We start from the raw sequence: 27,277 nt of genomic DNA, 5'->3' as shown, positions 1-27,277 counted from the left end.
TCTTTAATTACCGATATCGATATCAACCGATATATACAGTCGTGGAATTAACACATTATTATGCCTAATTTGGACAACCAGGTATGGTGAAGATAAGGTACTTTTTAAAAAAATGAATCAAATAAAATAAGATAAATAAATTAAAAACATTTTCTTGAATAAAAAATAAAGTAAAACAATATAAAAACAGTTACATAGAAACTAGTAATTAATGAAAATTTGTAAAATTAAGTGTTAAAGGTTAGTACTATTAGTGGAGCAGCAGCACGCACAATCATGTGCGCTTACGGACTGTATCCCTTGCAGACTGTATTGATATATATTGATATATAATGTAGGAAGCAGAATATTAATAACAGAAGGAAACAACCCTTTTGTGTGAATGAGTGTAAATGGGGGAGGGAGGTTTTTTGGGTTAGTGCACTAATTGTAAGTGTATCTTGTGTTTTTTATGTGGATTTAATAAAAATAAAAAAAATAAATAAAAGAAAAAAAAAAGAAAGAAAAAAAAAAGATACTGATAATAAAAAAAACGATACCGATAATTTCCGATATTACATTTTCTTTCTTTCTTTCTTTCTTTCTTTTAGTTTATTTCGAACATGAACACATTTACATCATAATACATCACACAATTTCATATCATTTCATTTACACCATGCCCGAAAAGGAGTAGGAAGAAGCAAAGCTTATTTAATCCTACCCCTTTCCCACTTCAAAGCATTTACAATGATATAAAATCATTTACTGACCTTTTTATATAATAAAAATTATATTTTAACGCATTTATCGGCCGATAACATCGGCAGACCGATATTATCGGACATCTCTAATTGCAACACATGCCAATACGGCCGGGTTAACTTATAAAGTAGCCCTTTGAGACACTTGTGATTTAGGGCTATATAAATAAACATTGATTGATTGATTGAAAAAGTGCAATTTTAAATTTCCCGGGGAACTTCCGGTTCAAAACGCCTTCGTATGCGCGTGACGTCGCGAAGTCCACGGAAGTGTTTGGACCCTCTTGGACACAATACACAGAGCTCTGTTTTCTTCGACAAAATTCCACAGTATTCTGGACATCTGTGTTGGTGAATCTTTTGCAATTTGTTTAATGAACAATGGAGGCTGCAAAGAAGAACGTTGTAGGTGGGATCGGTGTATTAGCGGCTGGCTGCAGCAACACAACAAGGAGGACTTTGACTTGGATAGCAGACGCGCTAGCGGCGACCTCACCTTGACTTCCTACGTCTCCGGGCCGCCGACCGCATCGTCGATCGCTGGAACGCAGGTGAGCACGGGTGTTGATGAGCAGAGGAGGGCTGGCTGGCGTAGGTGGAGCGCTAATGTTTTTATCATAGCTCTGACGAGGTCCCGTTGTTAAGTTAGCGTCGTTAGCAACAGCATTGCTAGGCTTCGACGGGCGTCGAATACACATTAACCGTGTATTTACATGTCCAGTGTTTGGTTCGGTGTCTCCTGATAGTAGTATTGTTGATCTTCTGTCTATCCTTCCAGTCAGGGATTTATTTATTTTGTTTCTATCTGCATTTGAGACAGATGCTATCACGTTAGCTCATGCTAAAGAGCTTCGTCGATGTATTGTCGTGGAGATAAAAGTCACTGTTAATGTCCATTTCGCCTTCTCGACTCTCATTTTCAAGAGGATATAGTATCCGAGGTGGTTTGAAATACAAATCCGTGATCCACAACAGAAAAAGGAGAGAGTGTGGAATCCAATGAGCCAGCTTGTACCTAAGTTGCGGTCAGAGCGAAAAAAGATATCTCTTGAACTGCATTCTAGTCCGTCACTCTAACGTTCCTCATCCACGAATCTTTCATCCTCGCTCAAATTAATGGGGTAATCGTCACTTTCTCGCTCCTAATATCTCTCGCTCCATTGTAAACAACGGGGAATTGTGAGCAGCACTACCGCTTGTGACGTCACGCTACTTCCGGTAGGGGCAAGATTTTTTTTATCAGCGAGCAAAAGTTGCGAACTTTATCGTCGATTTTCTCTACTAAATCCTTTCATCAAAAATATGGCAATATCGCGAAATGATCAAGTATGACACATAGAATGGATCTGCTATCCCCGTTTAAATAAAAAATAATCATTTCAGTAGGCCTTTAAATACATGACACAGAGACACATGGCTACTTGGACAACCAAACAGTATATCATACTTGCCAACCCTCCCGTTTTTAGCGGGAGAATCCCGATATTCAGTGCCTCTCCCGACAAACTACCGGTATTCAGCCGGAGCCGGAGGCCACGCCCCCTCCAGCTCAATGCGGACCTGAGTGGGGACAGCCGTTCTCACGTCCGCTTTCCCACAATATAAACAGCTTGCCTGCCCAATGACGTCATAACATCTACGGCTTTTAGAGAGTAGAGTGCACAACAAGGAGAGAGAGTTCTTGATTTCTTATGTAGGTTTATTGGTAGGCAGTTTCATTAACGTCCTCCCAGCGCGGTAACAACACACAACAACAGCAGTCACGTTTAGTCTACCGTAAAGCAGTTCGTCTGCCGTAAACAGCAATGTTGTGACACTCTTAAACAGGACAATACTGCCATCTACTGGATAGCCTGCAGAACACTGAAATTCAAGTATTTTATTTATATGTATAATAAAATTTAAAAAAAAAAAATATATATATATATATATATATATATATATATATAGCTAGAATTCACTGAAAGTCAAGTATTTCATACATACATATATACATATATATATATATATATATATATATATATATATATATATATATATATATATATATATATATATATATATATATATATATATATATATATATATATATATATATATATATATGATATATATGTATATATATGAAATATATATATACTCTCTTCTTAACCACGCCCTTAGCCACGCCCCAACCACGCCCCCCCGCCCCATATTTTTCATTTTCAAACCTTAACAAAATATATGGATTTTTTTTTTTTAACCTTTTGGGCTCCCGGGGACCATAAAGGGTCTCGGTCATTAAACTGTTAAAAATAAGTCAAATTATTATTATTATTTTTTATTTAACGCTTACAGTAAATCTCTATATCAACGTGAGGTTGATATAAAGTAAAAAAAAAAAAGGTTTTCTGTCAAAGACAACTTTGTTTTTTATAGTAAAACTGAAATATGCAGTATTTAGTAATTAGAGCCCTAAAAGATCAATAATGCAGGACAGCATTGATTTTAATTCTTTAATATTTTTGAGTAATCACAGTGAAAAGTTAAATAAAATCATACTAAGTATATTTGGGATCCAAAAGGTCCCCCACTCATAAAGTGATACATTTTTATTAGTTTTTTTTTAACTTTTAACACTTAAATTACGAGATCAACTTCAGATATATCTGTCCATTTTACGTTTGAACTATTATTTTGTTTGTTTTATGCTCTTTTGTCAAATAAAACTTTGATTTTTTTTTGTGGCAACCACACAATATATGCAATATTTTTTCCACATAAAACATTTTAAAGTGATATTTTTTAAGTAATAATTCATTATAACATAGATTTTTAGTGTTTTTTTTTTTTTTTTTAGCAATGGCAAACAAAAGAAAAATAAAGACAAAAGAAAAAAAAAACAGCCTGCATGGCAGCTTTGTGTCAACATTGCAACTTTTTCTAGTTAGATGTCACCTCATTCCACTTTTTTAAAATGTTTTTTAAAATTTTTGCAATATTATCAATTTTGCAATTTTTGCAGAATGTGTGGCGGGCCGGTAAACAATTAGCTGCGGGCCGCAAATGGCCCCCGGGCCGCACTTTGGACACCCCTGGTCTACTGAAAATGTGAGCAAATGTGCTGGGTCAAAAGTATACATACAGCAATGTTAATATTTGCTTACATGTCCCTTGGCAAGTTTACCTGCAATAAGACATCACCTGGACAAAGATACGACCTTCTGGAGCAGACCTGGGCAATTATTTTGACTCGGGGGCCAAATTTAGAGAAAAAAAATTATGTCTGGGGGCCGGTATATCTATTTTTTAGGAAAACTAATACAAAACCTCACAATAAAGTCTGATTGAATGCTAAAAATGTTATGACAGACCGCCTTAAAAACGGAATGGAATTTTAAATGTTTCTATGAATGATAAAACCCTGAATATTGAGAACATTTGAATGTCACACCCCCTCTCAATCGACATATTTTACAAACAAGCCACACCCACACTGCTTGGGGCCTCGTCTGAGCTGCTGTGACGTAGATTACCATAGTAACTAGTAGGGTTGTACGGTATACGGGTATTAGTATAGTACCGCGATACTAATGAATCACATTCGGTACCATACCGCCTCTGAAAAGTCCGCAGCACCCTAAGGTTTTTTGTTAAAATAAAGCCAGTAATGCAATTTTTTCTGGTCCCCTTTTTTTTTAGGAGAGTACCGAAAAGTATCGAAATATTATTGTTATCAGGACAACACTAGTCACTAAAATATCATGCAAAAGTGCAGATTCCAACCATAGAAATACTTAGTATAGTTCTAGACTTACGGTCATTAGAAAACATGAGTACACATCATAATGGCAGCAACACTTTACATCTTAAAGATATAAAAAAATTATTTGGGAATGTCCGGCGGGCCGGATTGAAAAGTTTAAGGGGCCCCCGGGCCTTCATTTCCCCAGATCTGTTCTGGAGCAAAGTTCTGTGGTCAGATGAAACAAAAATGGAGCTGTTTGGCCACAATACCCAGCAATATGTTTGGAGGAGAAATGGTGAGGCCTTTAATCCCAGGAACACCATTCCTACCGTCAAGCAAACTTGCACTAACTCTTAATCAATCAATCAATGTTTACTTATATAGCCCTAAATCCCGAGTGTCTCAATGGGCTGCACAAGCCACAAGGACTATAACAACAACAATTATAGTGTACATGTCAAATGCGTCTTAATGTTGCTGTTTTCTTTGATTTTGTCTCATTTTGTGTTTTTCTTCTGTCTCTCATTGTGGTTCTAGTGGTTTAGTGCAGTGGTGCAAATATGAAGGCAGAGTACGTCACGCCCTCGTGACTGTTTTGGACTTTTGTATACTTTTTCCCAGTGTGTGGTATATTTGTTCCTCTTATTATAATTCCTCTTTTCGTGCTCAGGCATCCACACCTCGTGTCTGTACTTTAGCACTCATCTTCTTAGCTCACTTCTTCCAATCCCTTTTAAATGATATTCTTCTTATTATTATTGATTTATTTTTTATTTTGTCCTGTCCAGCTACTCGGGCACATCAAATTGTTGATGTATTTCATTGCTGGGTGGCAACTCAACCCTCAGCTCCTGGTTTTGTCCTGTTTGGTCTTTTTAAATCTGAGGCCTAAACCTGTGGCTGTTGACTTGCTAGCCAAGTGTTTCAATATAATATATTTCCTTGTCTTAATGCAATTTTCATATAGAATCGATACCATCCATCCATCCATCTTCTTCCGCTTATCCAAGGTCGGGTTGCGGGGGCAGCAGCCTAAGCAGAGAAGCCCAGACCTCCCTCTCCCCAGCCACTTCGTCCAGCTCCTCCCGGGGGATCCCGAGGCGTTCCCAGGCCAGCCTGGAGACATAGTCTTCCCAACGTGTCCTGGGTCTTCCCCGTGGCCTCCTACCGGTCGGAAGTGCCCTAAACACCTCCCTAGGGAGGCGTTCGGGTGGCATCCTAAACAGATGCCCGAACCACCTCATCTGGCTCCTCTCCATGTGGAGGAGCAGCGGCTTTACTTTGAGTTCCTCCCGGATGGCAGAGATTCTGACCCTATCTCTAAGGGAGAGACCCACCAGCCGGCGGAGGAAACTCATTTGGGCCGCTTGTACCCGTGATCTTGTCCTTTCGGTCACAACCCAAAGCTCATGACCATAGGTGAGGATGGGAACGTAGATCGACCGGTAAATTGAGAGCTTTGCCTTCCGGCTCAGCTCCTTCTTCACCACAACGGATCGATACAGCGTCCGCATTACCGATCCGCCTGTCGATCTCACCATCCACTCTTCCCTCACTCGTGAACAAGACTCCCAGGTACTTGAACTCCTCCACTTGGGGCAGGGTCTCCTCCCCAACCCGGAGATGGCACTCCACCCTTTTCCGGGCGAGAACCATGGACTAGAATCAATGCGTTATATAATTTCACCATTTGTTTTTATCAATCAATCAATCAATCAATGTTTACTTATATAGCCCTAAATAAAAAGTGTCTCAAAGGGCTGCACAAGCCACAACGACATCTTCGGCTCAGATCCCACATCAGGGCAAGGAAAAACTCAACCCAATGGGATAACAATGAGAAACCTTGGGCGACCGGTGCAATGGACGTCGAGTGGATCTAACATAATAGTGAGAGTCCAGTCCATAGTGGATCTAACATAATATTGTGAGAGTCCAGTCCATAGTGGATCTAACATAATAGTGAGAGTCCAGTCCATAGTGGATCTAACATAATAGTGTGAGAGTCCAGTCCATAGTGGATCTAACATAATAGTGTGAGAGTCCAGTCCATAGTGGATCTAACATAATAGTGAGAGTCCAGTCCATAGTGGATCTAACATAATAGTGAGAGTCCAGTCCATAGTGGATCTAACATAATAGTGTGAGTCCAGTCCATAGTGGATCTAACATAATAGTGTGAGAGTCCAGTCCATAGTGGATCTAACATAATATTGTGAGAGTCCAGTCCATAGTGGATCTAACATAATAGTGAGAGTCCAGTCCATAGTGGATCTAACATAATAGTGTGAGAGTCCAGTCCATAGTGGATCTAATATAATAGTGATAGTCCAGTCCATAGTGGATCTAACATAATATTGTGAGAGTCCAGTCCATAGTGGATCTAATATAATAGTGATAGTCCAGTCCATAGTGGATCTAACATAATAGTGAGAGTCCAGTCCATAGTGGATCTAACATAATAGTGAGAGTCCAGTCCATAGTGGATCTAACATAATAGTGTGAGTCCAGTCCATAGTGGATCTAACATAATAGTGTGAGAGTCCAGTCCATAGTGGATCTAACATAATATTGTGAGAGTCCAGTCCATAGTGGATCTAACATAATAGTGAGAGTCCAGTCCATAGTGGATCTAACATAATATTGTGAGAGTCCAGTCCATAGTGGATCTACTATAATAGTGATAGTCCAGTCCATAGTGGATCTAACATAATAGTGAGAGTCCAGTCCATAGTGGATCTAACATAATATTGTGAGAGTCCAGTCCATAGTGGATCTAACATAATAGTGAGAGTCCAGTCCATAGTGGATCTAACATAATATTGTGAGAGTCCAGTCCATAGTGGATCTAATATAATAGTGATAGTCCAGTCCATAGTGGATCTAACATAATAGTGTGAGTCCAGTCCATAGTGGATCTAACATAATAGTGTGAGAGTCCAGTCCATAGTGGATCTAACATAATATTGTGAGAGTCCAGTCCATAGTGGATCTAACATAATAGTGAGAGTCCAGTCCATAGTGGATCTAACATAATATTGTGAGAGTCCAGTCCATAGTGGATCTAATATAATAGTGATAGTCCAGTCCATAGTGGATCTAACATAATAGTGAGAGTCCAGTCCATAGTGGATCTAACATAATAGTGAGAGTCCAGTCCATAGTGGATCTAACATAATAGTGTGAGTCCAGTCCATAGTGGATCTAACATAATAGTGTGAGAGTCCAGTCCATAGTGGATCTAACATAATATTGTGAGAGTCCAGTCCATAGTGGATCTAACATAATAGTGAGAGTCCAGTCCATAGTGGATCTAACATAATATTGTGAGAGTCCAGTCCATAGTGGATCTACTATAATAGTGATAGTCCAGTCCATAGTGGATCTAACATAATAGTGAGAGTCCAGTCCATAGTGGATCTAACATAATATTGTGAGAGTCCAGTCCATAGTGGATCTAACATAATAGTGAGAGTCCAGTCCATAGTGGATCTAACATAATATTGTGAGAGTCCAGTCCATAGTGGATCTAATATAATAGTGATAGTCCAGTCCATAGTGGATCTAACATAATAGTGAGAGTCCAGTCCATAGTGGATCTAACATAATAGTGTGAGAGTCCAGTCCATAGTGGATCTAACATAATAGTGAGAGTCCAGTCCATAGTGGATCCAACATAATAGTGAGAGTCCAGTCCATAGTGGATCTAACATAATAGTGAGAGAGTCCAGTCCATAGTGGATCTAACATAATAGTGAGAGTACAGTCCATAGTGGATCTAACATAATAGTGAGAGTCCAGTCCATAGTGGATCCAACATAATAGTGAGAGTCCAGTCCATAGTGGACCAGCAGGAGATCATCTTGAGTGGAGACAGGTCAGCAGTGCAGTGATGTCCCCAACTGATGCACAGATGAGTGGTCCACCCCGGGTACCGACTTTGGACAGCCAGCGCTTCATCCATGGCCACCGAACCTGTGCCCCCCCCCCACCCCCCCTCCACGAAGGAGAGGGGGGCAGAGCAGAAAAGAAACGGCAGATCAACTGGTCTAAAAGGGGGGTCTATTTAAAGGCTAGAGTATACACATGAGTTTTAAGATGAGACTTAAATGCTTCTACTGAGGTAGCATCTCTAACTGTTACCGGTAGAACATTCCAGAGTACCGGAGCCCCAATAGAAAACGCTCTATAGCCTGCAGACTTTTTTTTGGGTTCTGGGAATCACTAATAAGCCGGAGTTCTGATGAGTTTTTACTCATTCCAAAGATGTCAGTTGAGAATCCGAATCCACTGTGAATGTATGTCCGTCACCGCAGACGACCACATGGTGCCAGTTGATTGTGAACTGTTAAACCTCAACATGGCCACAGTGACCACATGAGGACCGTGCAAGACAAGCTGTGGAAAATGTGGGAGAAAATCAAAGCTCTGTGATTATTTTCTGATGCAGCTCTCCCTTCGATAGTCGCATGCATGAATATAATACTTCACACAAGTGCAGCGTGTCTTTTGGCAAAACTGTCTCACACAGCTGCTTTCTGGGGGTTTTTGAAGTGGAGAAGGAACAAAGATGGTGGTCACGGTAAGGAGACTCAGGAGGATGTAGGAGAAGTCCAGGTTGGATGGTCTGCTGGCCACATCTGGACTCTGGGTGCAGACACAAAGCATCAGGAGAATTACGTTAGAGAGACAACGGTCATGGTGGGATTTGGGAGATTTACATGTTTTACTTTTACATGGACGTTTTGATTTAATGCCGGCACTGCAGTCTCCCCAGGAGGTAACATCTGGACTCTGTAAGAGTCTCTGTACTTACAAGATGAGAGGAAACTGCCAGGCGGAACATCATCAGATGGGAAATGGGTGGAAATCATAGTCGTGGTGACACAGAATCTGCCATGTTTTCCTGTGATTTGACTCTGTTTCTGTTCAAAAACGTCGTGCTATCTCAGGCCAGGGCAATTATTTTGACTCGGGGGACAAATTTAGAGAAAAAAATGTGTCTAGGGGCCGGTATATCTATTTTTAGGAACACTAATACAAAACCTCACAATAATGACTGATTGAATGCTATAAAACGGAATGGAATTTCACATTTTTTTACTGAATGCGACACCCAGAAAGTACATGACAATAAAGAATGTGGGATTTACAATATTAACTATGAAGGATAAAACACTGAATATTGACAACATATGAACGTCACACCCCCTCTCCATCCACATATTTTACAATCCAGCAAAACACAACAAAAATGCAACAAACCCACCTACAATCTGATATATCTGAAATATTAATAAGCCAGGGGTCGGCAACCAAAAACCTTGAAAGAGCCACATTGGACCAAAAATACAAAAACAATAATCTGTCTGGAGCCGCAAAAAATGAAAAGCCACATATAAGTCTTATAATGAATTGTATTTTGACTCTGGGGCCAAATTTAGATTAAAAAATGTGTCTGGGGGCCGGTATATCTATTTTCAGGAACACTAATTAAGTACTAATTACTAAGTGCTGGCTGTCCAGAGTTGGGACCCGGGGTGGACCGCTCGCCTGTGCATCGGTTGGGGACAGCTCTGTGCTGCTGACCTTTCTCCGCTCGGGATGGTCTCCGGCTGGCCCCACTATGGACTGGACTCTCACTATTATGTTAGATCCACTATGGACTGGACTCTCACTATTATGTTAGATCTGCTATGGACTGGACTCACACTATTATGTTAGATCCACTATGGACTGGACTCTCACTATTATGTTAGATCCACTATGGACTGGACTCACACTATTATGTTAGATCCACTATGGACTGGACTCACACTATTATGTTAAATCCACTATGGACTGGACTCTCACTATTATGTTAAATCCACTATGGACTGGACTCTCACTATTATGCTAGATCCACTATGGACTGGACTCTCACTATTATGTTCGATCCACTATGGACTGGACTCTCACTATTATGTTAGATCCACTATGGACTGGACTCACACTATTATGTTAGATCCACTATGGACTGGACTCTCACTATTATGTTAGATCCACTATGGACTGGACTCTCACACTATTATGTTAGATCCACTATGGACTGGACCCTCACACTATTATGTTAGATCCACTATGGACTGGACTCTCACACTATTATGTTAGATCCACTATGGACAGGACTCTCTCACTATTATGTTAGATCCACTATGGACTGGACTCTCACTATTATGTTAGATCCACTATGGACTGGACTCTCACTATTATGTTAGATCCACTATGGAATGGACTCTCACACTATTATGTTAGATCCACTATGGACTGGACTCTCACTATTATGTTGGATCCACTATGGACTGGACTCTCACACTATTATGTTAGATCCACTATGGACTGGACTCTCACACTATTATGTTAGATCCACTATGGACTGGACTCTTACACTATTATGTTAGATCCACTATGGACTGGACTCTCACTATTATGTTAGATCCACTATGGACTGGACTCTCACACTATTATGTTAGATCCACTATGGACTGGACTCTCACACTATTATGTTAGATCCACTATGGACTGGACTCTCACTATTATGTTAGATCAACTATGGACTGGACTCTCACTATTATGTTAGATCCACTATGGACTGGACTCTCACTATTATGTTAGATCCACTATGGAATGGACTCTAAAATATTATGTTAGATCCACTATGGACTGGACTCTCACTATTATATTAGATCCACTATGGAATGGACTCTCACACTATTATGTTAGATCCACTATGGACTGGACCCTCACACTATTATGTTAGATCCACTATGGACTGGACTCTCACTATTATGTTAGATCCACTATGGAATGGACTCTCACACTATTATGTTAGATCCCCTATGGACTGGACCCTCACACTATTATGTTAGATCCACTATGGACTGGACTCTCACTATTATGTAAGATCCACTATGGACTGGACTCTCACTATTATTTTGGATCCACTATGGACTGGACTCTCACTATTATGTTAGATCCACTATGGAATGGACTCTCACACTATTATGTTAGATCCCCTATGGACTGGACCCTCACACTATTATGTTAGATCCACTATGGACTGGACTCTCACACTATTATGTTAGATCCACTATGGACAGGACTCTCTCACTATTATGTTAGATCCACTATGGACTGGACTCTCACTATTATGTTAGATCCACTATGGAATGGACTCTCACACTATTATGTTAGATCCACTATGGACTGGACTCTCACTATTATGTTAGATCCACTATGGAATGGACTCTCACACTATTATGTTAGATCCACTATGGACTGGACTCTCACTATTATGTTAGATCCACTATGGACTGGACTCTCACTATTATGTTAGATCCACTATGGACTGGACTTGATCAATATTATACTAGTCCCACTCGACGTCCATTGCATCTGGTCTCCCCTAGAGGGGGGCCACCCACATCTGCAGTCCTCTCCAAGGTTTCTCATAGTCATTCACATCGACGTCCCATTGGGGTTGTGAGTTTTTCCTTGCCCTTATGTGGGCTCTGAACCGAGGATGTCGTTGTGGTTTGTGCAGCCCTTTGAGACACTTGTGATTTAGGGCTATATAAATAAACATTGATTGATTGATTGATTGATAATACAAAACCTCCCAATAATGTCTGATTGAATGCTAAAAAAACGGAATGGAATTTAAAACATTTTTACTGAATGAGACAACCAGAATGTACATGAAAATAAATAATGTGGGATTTACAATATTAACTATGAAGGATAAAACACTGAATATTGACAACATATGAACGTCACACCCCCTCTTGATCGACATATTTTACAATCACGCAAAACGCAACAAAAATGCAACAAACACAGCAAAATATGAACGTGAAGGGTAACAAATAAACCCCACCTACAATCTGATACATCTTATATATCACTAAGCTTTAGAACTTTGTAGTAAAAATCTCCTTCCACATCTGTCACTGACACCCACATTTCAGGCTGACACTCTGTGGAAACGCTCCCCACCCACACTGCTTGGTGCCTCGTCTGAGCTGCTGTGACTTAGATTACCATAGTAACTAATTAGATTACCATAGTAACTAATTAGAAAACCATGGTAACTAGTATATCATGTAAAACTGCAGATTCCAACCATTGAAATACTTTGTATTATTCAAGACTAGTGTTGTCCCGATACCAATATTTTAGTACCGGTACCGGTACCAAAATTTATTTCGATACTTTTCGGTACTTTTCTAAATAAGGGGGACCAAAAAAAATGCCATTATTGGTTTTATTTGAACAAAAAATCTTAGTGTACATGAAACATATGTTTATTATTGCAATTTAGTCCTTAAATAAAATAGTGAACATACTAGACAACTTGTCTTTTAGTAGTAAGTAAACAAACAAAGACTCCTAATTAGTCTGCTGACGTATGCAGTAACACATTGTGTCATTTATACACCTATTTTGTCAATATTATGAGGGACAAACTGGAAAAATGTATTATTAATCCACTTGTTCATTTACTGTTAATATCTGCTTATTTTCTCTTTTGACGTGGGCCTTAATTTGCCCAATAATTGACTTTTATACACTACCGTTCAAAAGTTTGGGGTCACCCAAACAATTTAGTGGAATAGCCTTCATTTCTAAGAACAAGAATAGACTGTCGAGTTTCAGATGAAAGTTCTCTTTTTCTGGCCATTTTGAGCGTTTAATTGACCCCACAAATGTGATGCTCCAGAAACTCAATCTGCTCAAAGGAAGGTCAGTTTTGTAGCTTCTGTAACGAGCTAAACTGTTTTCAGATGTGTGAACATGATTGCACAAGGGTTTTCTAATCATCAATTAGCCTTCTGAGCCAATGAGCAAACACATTGTACCATTAGAACACTGGAGTGATAGTTGCTGGAAATGGGCCTCTATACACCTATGTAGATATTGCACCAAAAAGCAGACATTTGCAGCTAGAATAGTCATTTACCACATTAGCAATGTATAGAGTGTATTTCTTTCAAGTTAAGACTAGTTTCAAGTTATCTTTATTGAAAATAAGGACATTTCAATGTGACCCCAAACTTTTGAACGGTAGTGTATATATTTATATGTTTCTCCCTCCCGTTCCCTGGCAGGCTCTACAAGGGTGTTGCAGGCTTCTGCAGTGCCTATCGCGGGGATGTGTGCCGTTCGGTTTTACGTGAAGATTCCCTGGTTTTCTTCAACACCTCTGTATCTGACCCTGAAGACATGCAAGAGTACCTGGTTCAGAGCTGGTGGACAGAGTTAGGAGGACTCAGTCTGCTGTGTGGTCCAGCGGTGCGTTCACTCCTGTGCCATACCGCCTTCCCTGACTGTAACCCCTCCGGGTTGGGACCTGCGCCCAAACCTGTTTGCAGGTAAGCTACACGGCATGCATAGTACACTATGAAAGAAAAAGTACCAAAATCATGAAGTTCCGTGTCCAGAGTTTGTAAACAAATAGAGTTGAACCCAGAAACCAACTCTTCAGTATTCGGACATACAGAGGCTGCAGAGTCGAAAAAATTGAGGAGAACAGAGCGGGAGACGAATAATTAAACATGCGAGAGCACAATTTAACCGGACACTGAGTGGGAATATCAAACAGGATCGGCATATGATCAGAGAACACAGCGTCGCAAATGTCCAAATTAAAAACACACAAACCGGACGAGAGCACTAAATGGAGTGTATGCCCGCGTTCATGTGCGGAACCACACACAGACTGTACAAAGTTAAATGAGTCACTTACATTCAGGAAGCTCCTGGAAAGCCACTCGTCTGGAAAGCAGGTGTGAATATTAAAATCACCCACAATAAGGACACGATCATATTTGGGCAGGATTTCAGCCAGAAATTCAGAAAAGTCATTTATGAAGTCTTTGTGGTACTTGGGTGGTCGATAGACGACGGCACACAGGACGACATCAGAAAGACCCAGTTCCAACATGCACAGTTCCAAGCTTGAAAAGGAGGATTGCAGGCGGATCTGACGGCATTTAAAGTCCTACTGAAAGCCACTACCACCAACCACGCAGTCTGATAGTTTATATATCAATGATGAAATCTTAACATTGCAACACATGCCAATACGGCCGGGTTAACTTATAAAGTGACATTTTAAATTTCCCGGGGAACTTCCGGTTCAAAACGCCTTCGTATGCGCGTGACGTCGCGAGGTCCACGGAAGTGTTTGGACCCTTTTGGACACAATACACAGAGCTCTGTTTTCTTCGACAAAATTCCACAGTATTCTGGACATCTGTGTTGGTGAATCTTCTGCAATTTGTTTAATGAACAATGGAGGCTGCAAAGAAGAACGTTGTAGGTGGGATCGGTGTATGCGGCTGGCTGTAGCAACACAACAAGGAGGACTTTGTTGGAGAGCAGACGCGCGAGCGGCGAACTCACCTTGACTTCCTACGTCTCCGGGCCGCCGACCGCATCGTCGATCGCTGGAACGCAGGTGAGCACGGGTGTTGATGAGCAGAGGAGGGCTGGCTGGCGTAGGTGGAGCGCTAATGTTTTTATCATAGCTCTGACGAGGTCCCGTTGTTAAGTTAGCGTCGTTAGCAACAGCATTGCTAGGCTTCGACAGGCGTCGAATACACATTAACAGTGTATTTACATGTCCAGTGTTTGGTTCGGTGTCTCCTGATAGTAGTATTGTTGATCTTCTGTCTATCCTTCCAGTCAGGGATTTATTTATTTTGTTTCTATCTGCATTTGAGACAGATGCTATCACGTTAGCTCATGCTAAAGAGCTTCGTCGATGTATTGTCGTGGAGATAAAAGTCACTGTTAATGTCCATTTCGCCTTCTCGACTCTCATTTTCAAGAGGATATAGTATCCGAGGTGGTTTAAAATACAAATCCGGGATCCACAATAGAAAAAGGAGAGTGTGTGGATTCCAATGAGCCAGCTTGTACCTAAGTTACGGTCAGAGCGAAAAAAGATATCTCTTGAACTGCATTCTAGACCGTCACTCTAACGTTCCTCATCCACAAATCTTTCATCTTCGCTCAAATTAATGGGGTAATCATCACTTTCTCGCTCCTAATATCTCTCGCTCCATTGTAAACAACGGGGAATTGTGAGCAGCACTACCGCTTGTGACGTCACGCTACTCCCGGTGGGGGCAAGGTTTTTTTTATCAGCGAGCAAAAGTTGCGAACTTTATCGTCGATTTTCTCTACTAAATCCTTTCAGCAAAAATATGGCAATATCGCGAAATGATCAAGTATGACACATAGAATGGATCTGCTATTCCCGTTTAAATAAAAAAAATTCATTTCAGTAGGCCTTTAAAGTCATTTTCAAAAACGACTGCTAATCCTCCTCCTTTTCGACCGGACGACCGCGGAGAATTAAAGTAGGAACACTCCGGAGGCAGAAGTTCATTAAGAGGGGCGGACTCACCGGCTCTCAGCCATGTTTCCGTCACACAGAGGAAGTCCAGTCCGCGGGAAGTGAAGAAATCCTTCAGGATAAAAGTTTTGTTTGTCAAAGATCTTGCATTCACAAGACCGAACCTGGCGGGGTCCAGCACGTCCAAGGCCGCAGCTAATCCGGGTGGGGCCCGACACAGAATCCAGCCCGCGCCTCCGGGGGCGGGGACAGCAGGAGCGACGGCGGCAAGCCTCTTCCTCCAAACCAACGATAGGAACAAGCCAGGAACCGATGGGATCCAGCGAGCGTGGGTGCAGGAGGAGACCGGATACCGCCCCATTCCTCCTTCGGGAAGCCACGGGAAGCCGGGCCAGGAGTGTCCTAACTTTCACCAGCTGGCCGCCACGTTTACCGCGGGGAAGATGAGCCAGGAGGCGGGAAAGGAAGGCAGGAATCCGGCCAGGTGAAAAAGCTGACTGGGACGTCGAAAAGCCAACGTCGAAGTTGATCATTTTAGTGGGAGAGGGGCAAAGATCCAACAGTGTTTGGCGGTCATACACAAGCAGTGAGCTGACAGAGACGAAAATAGATGCAAACAACACAAAAACGAACAGAGCTGACAGCGAGAGACGGCAGGCCAAAGCACATACTGGCGCCATCTTGGAAAATGGGCGGAATCAAATGTCTTGTTGGATAGCTATACCTGTATACAGTATATGCTATTAGTCCTGGGTATGACTCAAAACTGCATCCGGTGATGAGGCTTCAGTTCGGGAGTTTTGGGGAAGGTGGAGTTACCCCTCAGTCATTGCTCCCAGGTCCACTCTGACCCGGGGTGGTAGTACCTGTCAGGGTCCCAGCTATGGGTTGAATAGCATTTCAAAGACCTCAACGGTGGAAGTGGCGGAGGATGACACTGCATGTCACAACGGCACTGAAGGCGGATGAAGGCTGCAACAGAGGGTGGTCTCCAGTCGTCATTGATCCATGCCACTGGATCAAGGCCCCTCTCTGCCAAGGCGCTTCAGTCTCCCCACGCTAAAAGACGTCACGCGCAGGCGTCCTCCCGAATGGGAATCCATCCATTCTGAGGACAGTCATACTCGACTACGAGTGACTGCCGATGATATATGCTACGTTATAGCAACGATAGGTTAACCTTTGTCAGTGTGCCATGTGTTACCCAGCTTTCCCTTTCATTTCTATTGGGTATTTATTCCCGTAGGCATAAAATATTGGCCCGCGAACCTGAAAGGGACAAGCGGTAGAAAATGGATAAAATATTGGATTTTTTCCTGCAGGGAGCACTGCCTGGCGGTGAAGGAGCTGTATTGCCACAAGGAGTGGTTGATACTGGAGGACAGCATGTCTGTCCAACCAGGCCTATTTGGTTCTGTCCCAGACTCCCACAGTCCCACTTTGTTCTTGCCCAAATGTCAAACTCTACCCAGTCTCCATTCGGACCCTGATGCTTGTACTCGTGTCCCGTTTGTGGGTAAGTCCTCGCTAAACCACGTCTGCATGTGTTGAAGACTTACAAGTACGTCTCGCAGTTCGTAACAATTGTAATCTTCTCTCTATCTCAGATATCAGGACAGATTTGGTGACGAGTAAGTCTTGGCACCGTCGGTTCCTCCAGGATTTTGCTGGGTTTTTCTTGTGATTATTCCGGCCTAAAATGGCTAAATTTGCGGCAGCTTTTTCAATAAGTTGCTGCAAACGTCGCAATGTTTTGACGCCATTTTTACAAGAACATTGTATCAACTTGTGATTTGATGTGGGTTTTTTTTAGCAATGTGTTCCTTGTAACATTAACCTTGAAAAGCACATGATTTCAATAACAATTGTAAAACAAATGCTATCTTGATGTTTTACTCGTTTTATACGTGACATCTATTAATCAGACAAGAAGCAAGGAATCATGCAGAGACAGAGTTCAATTTAGCTCGTGAGAAGACACGTGTTTTAGGCTGTATTCTAGTTACAGATCCAAACTAGGCTCTAAAAGTCAACCCCGTGTGCCTCCTCTATTTATTTGGGAGGTCCCTGTTACATCCCTGAAGCTGTCGCTGAGGGAAGGGGGTACTCTCGACAACTCCAGTTAGACACAATATACGATTATACAAAAATGCAAATGTGTTGACGCTGGTGCTATCGCCTTGTCTCTGCTCTGTCTGCGTCACGGCGGTGTTCGGCCTTGGCAGTCAGCAGGCCGAGTCTGGACACAAACACTGATAGAGACGGCTGGCTATGTTTTGGATTGCCAACTTTGCACAGATAAAAAAATCTAACTAGAGCACAATAACGGACTTTAAGCATACTAAAGTCGTGTGATAACTTTACACATAATTATTCTAACAATACGCCACAGACTTAAAAGTAGACACTAGATGGCACTAATGAAAATACTCAGCGCTCATTGTCAAATGACTGTTTTAAATACTGATTTACTCCATTATAGCGTTTCAGTGTTATAACTTCACCTTTATTTTTAGTTTTTAAGCCAAAATGCGTCCGTTCTCCCCTTTCTGTCTACACAATGTGTCTGCTTGTAAGTACTCCGTGTGTGTGCGCTGCCAAACATGCTCCTCTGCTCGTGAAACCAGCAATGTCACGACACGACGACGCATTGTCATGCCTTTAAAAAAAATATATATACCGAACTGGTACTATTCAAACAGAGTATAGTACCATTTTTGATTCATTAGTACCGCGACACTATACTAGTACCGGTATATCGTACAACACTAATGGTAATGTTACTGTAGTGTAAACTAAATGTTTTCTCGTGGTATATACATTCTCCACTTCATCCATCGTGTTTGACAGTAGCAGAAGTAGTGCATATTTTCCCATAAATTGTTCGTATTCAGACAAGGCAAGCGCATATAGCTTCCGTGAATATTGCCATCTTGATTTCCGACCTCCTAACTGGAACATTTCTAACGTCGTTCCCAGCTCCGGCTTTCAACTTCCCAGGTAAATGGAACACACCATAGTCGTGGTCAAAAGTTTATATACACTTGTAAAGAACATCATGTCATGGCTGTCTTGAGTTTCCAATCATTTCTACAACTCTCATTTTTTTGTGATGTAGTGATTGGAGCACATACTTGTTGGTCACAAAAAACAGTCATGAAGTTTGCTTCTTTTATGAATTTATTATGGCTCTACTGAAAATGTGACTAGGTCAAAAGTATACATACAGCAATGTTAATATTTGCTTACATGTCCCTTGGCAAGTTTACCTGCAATAAGGCGCTTTTGGTAGCCATCCACAAGCTTCTGCTTGAATTTTTGACCACAAAATTAGCGCAGTTCAGCTAAATGTGTTGCTTTTCTGACATGGACTTGTTTCTTCAGCATTGTCCAGACGTTTAAAGGCCTACTGAAAGCCACTACTACCAACCACGCAGTCTGATAGTTTATATATCAATGATGAAATTTTAACATTGCAACACATGCCAATACGGCCGGGTTAACTTATAAAGTTCAATTTTAAAATTCCCGCCACACTTCCGGTTGAAAAACTCCTTTGGATATGATTTATGCGCGTGACGTCACAAAAGCAACGGAAGTGGTTGTACCCCATCGGACCCGATAGAAAAGCCTCTTGTTTTCTTCGACAAAATTCCACATTATTCTGGACATCTGTGTTGGTGAATCTTTTGCAATTTGTTTAATGAACAATGGAGGCTGCAAAGAAGAACTTTGTAGGTGGGATGGATCGGTGTTTTAGCGGCTAAGTACAATACTGTAATATATGTGATATTTGCATTAGTGTACTGTGTCTTTAAGGGTTTGGGGAACGCGCATGCGCGAGTGAGTTGGCGGAGAACTTGTGTGTGTGAGCTTTGGCTAACAGCAGCTCGTGTATGTGTGTGCGTTACTTTTTGAACTACAACCAGTTACCGCTTTTTAATAAAGCGATTGAGCAGCGCTTCCTCGTCTGTGTGACTCCTTCTCCTCCGCGGGGCATTACAATACTTACAGCAACACAACAAGGACTACTTACCCTGACGCCTAGCCGATGCTTGCCGCCAAACCCACGGATGAAGTCCTTCGTCGTGCCGTTGATCGCTGGAATGCAGGTGAGCACGGCTGTTGATGGGTTTCTATCTTCATTTGAGAACGATGCTACGCGCTAGCTCAGTAGCTAAGTGTGTCACCGATGTATTGTCTTGGAGATAAAAGTCACTTTAAATGTCCATTTCGCGTGCTCGACTCTCATTTTCAAGAGGATATAGTATCCCAGGTGGTTTAAAATACAAATCTGTGATTCACAATAGAAAAAGGAGAGAGTACATAGTTCTGTGAGGTCTGGTTGCTAAGTTAGCTTCAATGGCGTTGTTAACCTTCGCCAGCCTGGAAATCATTAACTGTGTATTTACATGTCCACGGTTTAATAGTATTGTTGATTTTCTATCTATCCTTCCATTAAGGGGTTTATTTATTTTGTTTCTATCTTCATTTGAGAACGATGCTATCGCGCTAGCTCAGTAGCTAAGTGTGTCACCGATGTATTGTCTTGGAGATAAAAGTCACTTTAAATGTCCATTTCGCGTGCTCGACTCTCATTTTCAAGAGGATATAGTATCCCAGGTGGTTTAAAATACAAATCCGTGATCCACAATATAAAAAGGAGAGAGTGTGGAATCCAATGAGCCAGCTTGTACCTAAGTTACGGTCAGAGCGAAAAAAGATACGTCCATCACTGCCTCTCAAGTCCTTCACTGTAACGTTCCTCATCTACAAATCTTTCATCCTCGCTCAAATTAATGGGGTAATCGTCGCTTTCTCGGTCCGAATCTCTCTCGCTCCATTGTAAACAACGGGGAATTGTGAGGAATACTAGCTCCTGTGACGTCACGCTACTTCCGCTACAGGCAAGGCTTCTTTTTTATCAGCGAGCAAAAGTTGCGAACTTTATCGTCGATTTTCTCTACTAAATCCTTTCAGCAAAAATATGGCAATATCGCGAAATGATCAAGTATGACACATAGAATGGATCTGCTATTACCGTTTAAATAAAAAAAAAACATTTCAGTAGGCCTTTAAGTCAGGACTTTGGGAAGGCCATTCTAAAACCTTCATTCTAGCCTGATTTAGCCATTCCTTTACCACTTTTGACGTGTGTTTGGGGTGATTGTCCTGTTGGAACACCCAACTGCGCCCAAGACCCAACCTCCGGGCTGATGATTTTAGGTTATCCTGACGAATTTGGAGGTAATTCTCCTTTTTCATTGTCCCATTTACTCTCTGTAAAGCAACAGTTCCATTGGCAGCAAAACAGGCCCAGAGCATAATACTACCACCACCATGCTTGCCAACCTTGAGACCTCCGAATTCGGGAGATGGGGTGCGGGGGGGGGGGGGGGGGGGTACATTACTACTTGCCGTAGTTTTGAAGCAATGCATGAAGGGAATCCGGATGTTGTGTGTCAGTGTATTAACATGCCAGCTGGAATAAACACACGCTGAGGAATAGCTCCGTGCCTGCCTACTTTATGGGTTATAGATAAACCTATGGATAACGGAGACGTATATAATAGTCTCCTTTTCAGGTGAGAGAGGACGCTAAAGGCAGTGCCCAAAATGTTGAAAGAGCCATATTGGACCAAAAATACAAAAACAAATCTGTCTGGAGCCGCAAAAAATTAAAAGCCATATTACATACAGATAGTGTGTCATGAGATATAAATTGAATTAAGAGGACTTAAAGGAAACTAAATGAGCTCAAATATACCTACAAATGAGGCATAATGATGCAATATGTACATATAGCTAGCCTAAATAGCATGTTAGCATCGATTAGCTTGCAGTCATGCAGTGACCAAATATGTCTGATTAGCACTCCACACAAGTCAATAACATCAACAAAACTCACCTTTGTGCCTTCACGCACAACGTTAAAAGTTTGGTGGACAGAATGAGACAGAAAAAGAAGTGGCATAAAACACATCCTAGAAAGTCGGAGAAAGTTATACTTGTAAACAAACTACGGTGAGTTCAAGGACCGCCAAAATTAGTAGGACAAAACGGCGCTCGCCAAATACTCGAATCAGTGAAGCATGATTAATATAAACAGTGTGATTTGTAACAATTAGGGAGGTTTGTGTCATGTTTGTCCTCCTACAGAAACCATATTAAAACAAACATTTTTTTTTTCCTCATCTTTTTCCATTTTTCATACATTTTTAAAAAAGCTCCTGAGAGCCACTAGGGCGGCGCTAAAGAGCCGCATGCTGCGGCTCTAGAGCCGCGGGTTGCCGACCCCTGCTTTAAGGTAAGCCCCCAATATAGTTGTCCGGCTGGAAATCGAGAGAAATTCGGGAGAATGGTTGCCCCGGGAGATTTTCGGGAGGGGCACTGAAATTCGGGAGTCTCCCGGGAAAATCGGGAGGGTTGGCAAGTATGCCACCACCATGCTTGACGGTAGGCATGGTGTTCCTGGGATTAAAGGCCTCACCTTTTCTCCTCCAAACATATTCCTGGGTATTGTGGCCAAACAGCTCCATTTTTGTGTCATCTGACATCACATGGAGAAAGATAAGACCTTCTGGAGGAAAGTTCTGTGGTCGTAATAATAATAAATTCATGAAAGAACCAAACTTCATGAATGTTTTTTGTGCTCCAATCACTCTATCACAAAAACTAAGAGTTGTAGAAATGATTGTAAACTCAAGACAGCCATGACATGATGTTCTTTACACGTGTATGTACACTTTTGACCACGACTGTATGAGCTGGACAGCAATAAAGAGTTGATATTTTGTTACACCTTACTCTTCCTACTTCCTCTTCACAAGAAACAAATACAAGTTCTGATTAGAAAGTTGACTGGTTGATGGCGCAAAATGACACGGATTGGCTCAAAGGTGCGAGGAAGTTGCAGTTAAAGATGCAAGGTTGCGGGGCAAATTCCTGGAGAGGCTGCATTGTGAAATGATGATTTAACACAATTCCCCCCCAAAAAATGGAAGCATTAATCTGACAACCTTTCTGCTTGTTGTCAACAGCAACATGCTACAACGACAGAGGACGTTTTTACCAGGGGAACATGAACGTGACCAGGTCTGGGATACCATGTCAGCCCTGGAACCAACAGGTCGGTACCGCCTCTGTTTCTCATGCGTTGACCTATTTGTGGCGGCCCACCACAAATACATTTGGACTGCCACAAATAGAGCGCTCGCTCATAAACACAGAAACCTGAGGCTTGGACTTGGATCAGTCCAAGTCTTTGACTGTCATCAACTGACCAAAACACGTTTTTATCACCTCAGAAATATTTCTAAAGTGAGAAGTTTGCTGTCCAAATTGGATCTGGAAATGGTCATTCACACGTTCATTTCATCTGGTGTTGACTATTGCGATTGTCTCTTCGCTCCTTTCAACAAGTCAACGCTAGAGAGACTTCAGACGGTACACAATGCAGATGCCAGACCAGACCAGACCAGTCCACATCACCCCCGTTTGAGCCAGTTTTCATTGGCTTCCAGTCAAATTCCGCATTTAGTTTAAGATTTAAGTCCTGACGTTTCGTGCGTTGCATGATGAATCAGAATCAGAATCAGATTCAGGGCTAGGGTCAGGGTTGGGTTTGGGTTAGGGTTATGGTTTGAGTTAGATAGTTAGAGGGTTAGGTTTGGGGTTATGGTTATGGTTAGGGAATCAGAAATACTTTATAAAACACAGAGGGGAAATTAAGATTTTCAGCACAATCCAATTCAAGAGCAGGCAGACAGAACAGGGTTAGGTTTGGGTTTAGGGTTAAGGAATCAGAAATACTTTATTAAACACTGAGGGGTTAGAGTTAGGGTTAGGGTTAGGGTTAGGGTTAGAGGTCTAGAGGGTTAGGGTTAGGTTTAGTGTTAGGGTTAGGGTTGGGGTTAGGGTTAGGGTTAGGGTTAGGGTTGGGGTTAGGGTTAGGGTTAGGGTTAGGGTTGGGGTTGGGGTTGGGGTTAGGGTTAGGGTAAAGGTTGGGGTTAGGTGTTGGGTTAGGGTTAGGTTTAGGTTTAGTGTTAGGGTTAGGGTTAGGGTTAGGTTTAGTGTTAGGGTTAGGGTTGGGGTTAGGGTTAGGGTTAGGGTTGGGGTTAGGTGTTGGGGGGTTAGGGTTAGGTTTGGGTTAGGGTTAGGGTTAGGGTTAGGGTTGGGGTTGGGGTTAGGGTTAGGGTAAAGGTTGGGGTTAGGTGTTGGGGGGTTAGGTTTAGGTTTGGGTTAGGGCTAGGGTTGGGGTTGGGGTTAGGGTTAGGGTTAGGGTTGGGGTTAGGGTTAGGGTTAGGTTTAGCATTAGGGTTAGGGTTAGGGTTGGGGTTAGGGTTAGTGTTGTGGTTGGGGTTGTGGTTGGGTTTGAGGCTAGGGTTAGGAAATCAGAAATACTTTATAAAACACAGAGGGGAAATTAAGATTTTCAGCACAATCCAATTCAAGAGCAGGCAGACAGACAAGGGTTAGGTTTGGGTTTAGGGTTAGGGTTTAGGGTTAAGGAATCAGAAATATTTTATTAAACACTGAGGGGTTAGAGTTAGGGTTAGGGTTAGGGTTAGGGTTAGGGTTAGAGGTCTAGAGGGTTAGGGTTAGGTTTAGCGTTAGGGTTAGGGTTAGGGTTGGGGTTAGGTTTAAGGTTAGGGTTAGGGTTAGGGTTAGGGTTGGGGTTGGGGTTAGGGTTAGGGTTGGGGTTAGGGTTAGGTTTGGGTTAGGGTTAAGGCTAGGGTTAGGGTTAGGGTTGGGGTTAGGGTTAGGGTTAGGGTTAGGTTTAGCGTTAGGGTTAGGGTTAGGGTTGGGGTTAGGGTTAGGGTTAGGGTTAAGGTTGTGGTTGGGGTTGTGGTTGGGTTTGAGGTTAGGGTTAGGAAATCAGAAATACTTTATAAAACACAGAGGGGAAATTAAGATTTTCAGCACAATCCAATTCAAGAGCAGGCAGACAGAACAGGGTTAGGTTTGGGTTTAGGGTTAGGGTTTAGGGTTAAGGAATCAGAAATACTTTATTAAACACTGAGGGGTTAGTGTTAGGGTTAGGGTTAGAGGTCTAGAGGGTTAGGGTTAGGTTTAGCGTTACGGTTTGGGTTGGGGTTAGGGTTAGGGTTAGGGTTGGGTTTGTGGTTAGGGTTAGGGTTAGGGTTGGGGTTGGGGTTAGGGTTAGGGTTAGGGTTAGGGTTGGGGTTAGGGTTAGGTTTAGCGTTAGGGTTAGGGTTGGGGTCACGGTTAAGGTTAGGGTTAGGGTTAGGGTTGTGGTTGGGGTTGTGGTTGGGTTTGAGGTTAGGGTTAGGGTTAGGGTTAGGGTTAGGAAATTAGAAATACTTTCTTAAACACTGAGGGGAAATTAAGATTTTCAGCACAATCCCATTCAAGAGCAGACAAACATTACAGGGAGACTGAACAGGGTTAGGGTTGGGATTGAGGTTAGGGTTTGGGGTTGGGTTCGAGGGTTAGGGTTAGGGAATCAAAAATATTTTCTTAAACACAGAGGGGTTAGGGTTAGGGTTAGAGGGCTACAGGGTTAGGGCTAGGGTTGGAGTTAGGGTTAGGGAATCAGAAATACTTTTTAAATACTGAGGGGAAATTAAGATTTTCAGCACAATCCCAATTAAGGGGAGACAAACATTACAGGGAGACAGAACAGGGTTGGGGTTAGGGTTAGGGGTTGGGTTAGAGAGTTAGGGTTAGGGTTAGGGTTAGGGCTAGGGTTAGGGTTAGGAATCAGAAATACTTTATTAAACATAGAGGGGAAATTAAGATTTTCAGGGTTAGGTTTAGGGTTAGGGTTAGGATTAGGGTTAGAGGGCTACAGGGTTAGGATTAGGGTTAGGAACTAATTCAACAAGTGGTCAACGTTGTTTTCATGTCTTGTGCCTGCTGGCTTTACAGGTAAATGCTGCTGGCTTTACAGGTAAACGCTGCTGGGTTTACAGGTAAATGCTGCTGGCTTTACAGGTAAATGCTGCTGGCTTTACAGGTAAATGCTGCTGGGTTTACAGGTAAATGCTGCTGGCTTTACAGGTAAATGCTGCTGGGTTTAGAGGTAAATGCTGCTGGCTTTACAGGTAAATGCTGCTGGCTTTACAGGTAAATGCTGCTGACTTTACAGGTAAATGCTGCTGGCTTTACAGGTAAATGCTGCTGACTTTACAGGTAAATGCTGCTGGCTTTACAGGTAAATGCTGCTGGCTTTACAGGTAAATGCTGCTGACTTTACAGGTAAATGCTGCTGGCTTTACAGGTAAATGCTGCTGGGTTTATAGGTAAATGCTGCTGGCTTTACAGGTAAATGCTGCTGGCTTTACAGGTAAATGCTGCTGACTTTACAGGTAAATGCTGCTGTCTTTACAGGTAAATGCTGCTGGGTTTATAGGTAAATGCTGCTGGCTTTACAGGTAAATGCTGCTGGGTTTACAGGTAAATGCTGCTGGCTTTACAGGTAAATGCTGCTGGCTTTACAGGTAAATGCTGCTGACTTAACAGGTAAATGCTGCTGGCTTTACAGGTAAACGCTGCTGGCTTTACAGGTAAATGCTGCTGGCTTTACAGGTAAATGCTGCTGGCTTTACAGGTAAATGCTGCTGGGTTTACAGGTAAATGCTGCTGACTTTACAGGTAAATGCTGTTGGCTTTACAGGTAACTGCTGCTGGCTTTACAGGTAAATAAATGCACACGCCTCATGGATAATTATGCCAACTAGACAATGACATCACAACAATCATAGATTGCAGTCTTGAGTGGAACATGTCTATTTCAAATACTTTACCTGCGTTCTTCTGTCATCTAGTGATGCAAATATGTTCATTGTCAGTTGAAACGTCATTGACCTATGAAGTAGGGAGCAACTGGTTGTTATGAGGCTCTTTTCTTTCTGTTCTGAAACATCAATAATAATAAACAAAATAATGGCATAACAACACAGGAAACTGTCCTAGTGCTCTAAAAAGCTCATTTGTGTTTGTATGGCTCTGCTCGGTGAAAAGGTTCTTTTAGGGTGAACTCCCACTGCTCTCCCGCACAGTTTGGGTGGATGTGTGTGTTTGTGTGGATGCGTGTGTTTGTGTGGATGCGTGTGTTTGTGTGTGTTTGTGTGGATGTGTGTGTACGTGTGTGTATATATGTGTGTTTGCCAGGTCAGCAGAGAAGGAGGGGCTCAATCTGTCACATCCTGGTTCTGGAAGCAATTAGCTTTCACACGCAAGTGCTGCACACACACACACACACACACACACACACACAAACTCTTGTATTTCTGACTTTCTTGAGACCTCCGAAAAATGCCTACGACGTAGGCATTTTTCTAGAATATATCTAGAAAAGGTGGTCCTAAAGACGTAGGTCCTACGTCTTTAGGACCAGCCTTTCTAGATATATAAAGATGAGTATTGACAACATTAATAATA

At 42.1% G+C, this 27,277-nt stretch overlaps 1 protein-coding gene across 1 annotated transcript in view; it reads left to right on the top strand.

Annotated features, from left to right (window-relative positions):
- LOC133638780 (muscle, skeletal receptor tyrosine protein kinase-like) overlaps positions 1-27,277 on the top strand; it is a 91,018-nt gene that overhangs the window by 33,861 nt on the left and 29,880 nt on the right. Inside the window, exons 9-12 of the mRNA XM_062031721.1 lie at positions 13,617-13,880; positions 17,194-17,387; positions 17,479-17,502; positions 22,912-23,000. Coding sequence (XP_061887705.1) covers positions 13,617-13,880; positions 17,194-17,387; positions 17,479-17,502; positions 22,912-23,000 — 571 coding nt within the window. The remainder of the gene's footprint in view (positions 1-13,616; positions 13,881-17,193; positions 17,388-17,478; positions 17,503-22,911; positions 23,001-27,277) is intronic.

Source organism: Entelurus aequoreus, linkage group LG21 (genome assembly GCF_033978785.1).
Source record: "Entelurus aequoreus isolate RoL-2023_Sb linkage group LG21, RoL_Eaeq_v1.1, whole genome shotgun sequence".
Taxonomy (NCBI): Eukaryota; Metazoa; Chordata; class Actinopteri; order Syngnathiformes; family Syngnathidae; genus Entelurus; species Entelurus aequoreus.
Note: the sequence above shows the minus strand (reverse complement) of the source record. Positions and strands in the feature narration are given on the sequence as shown.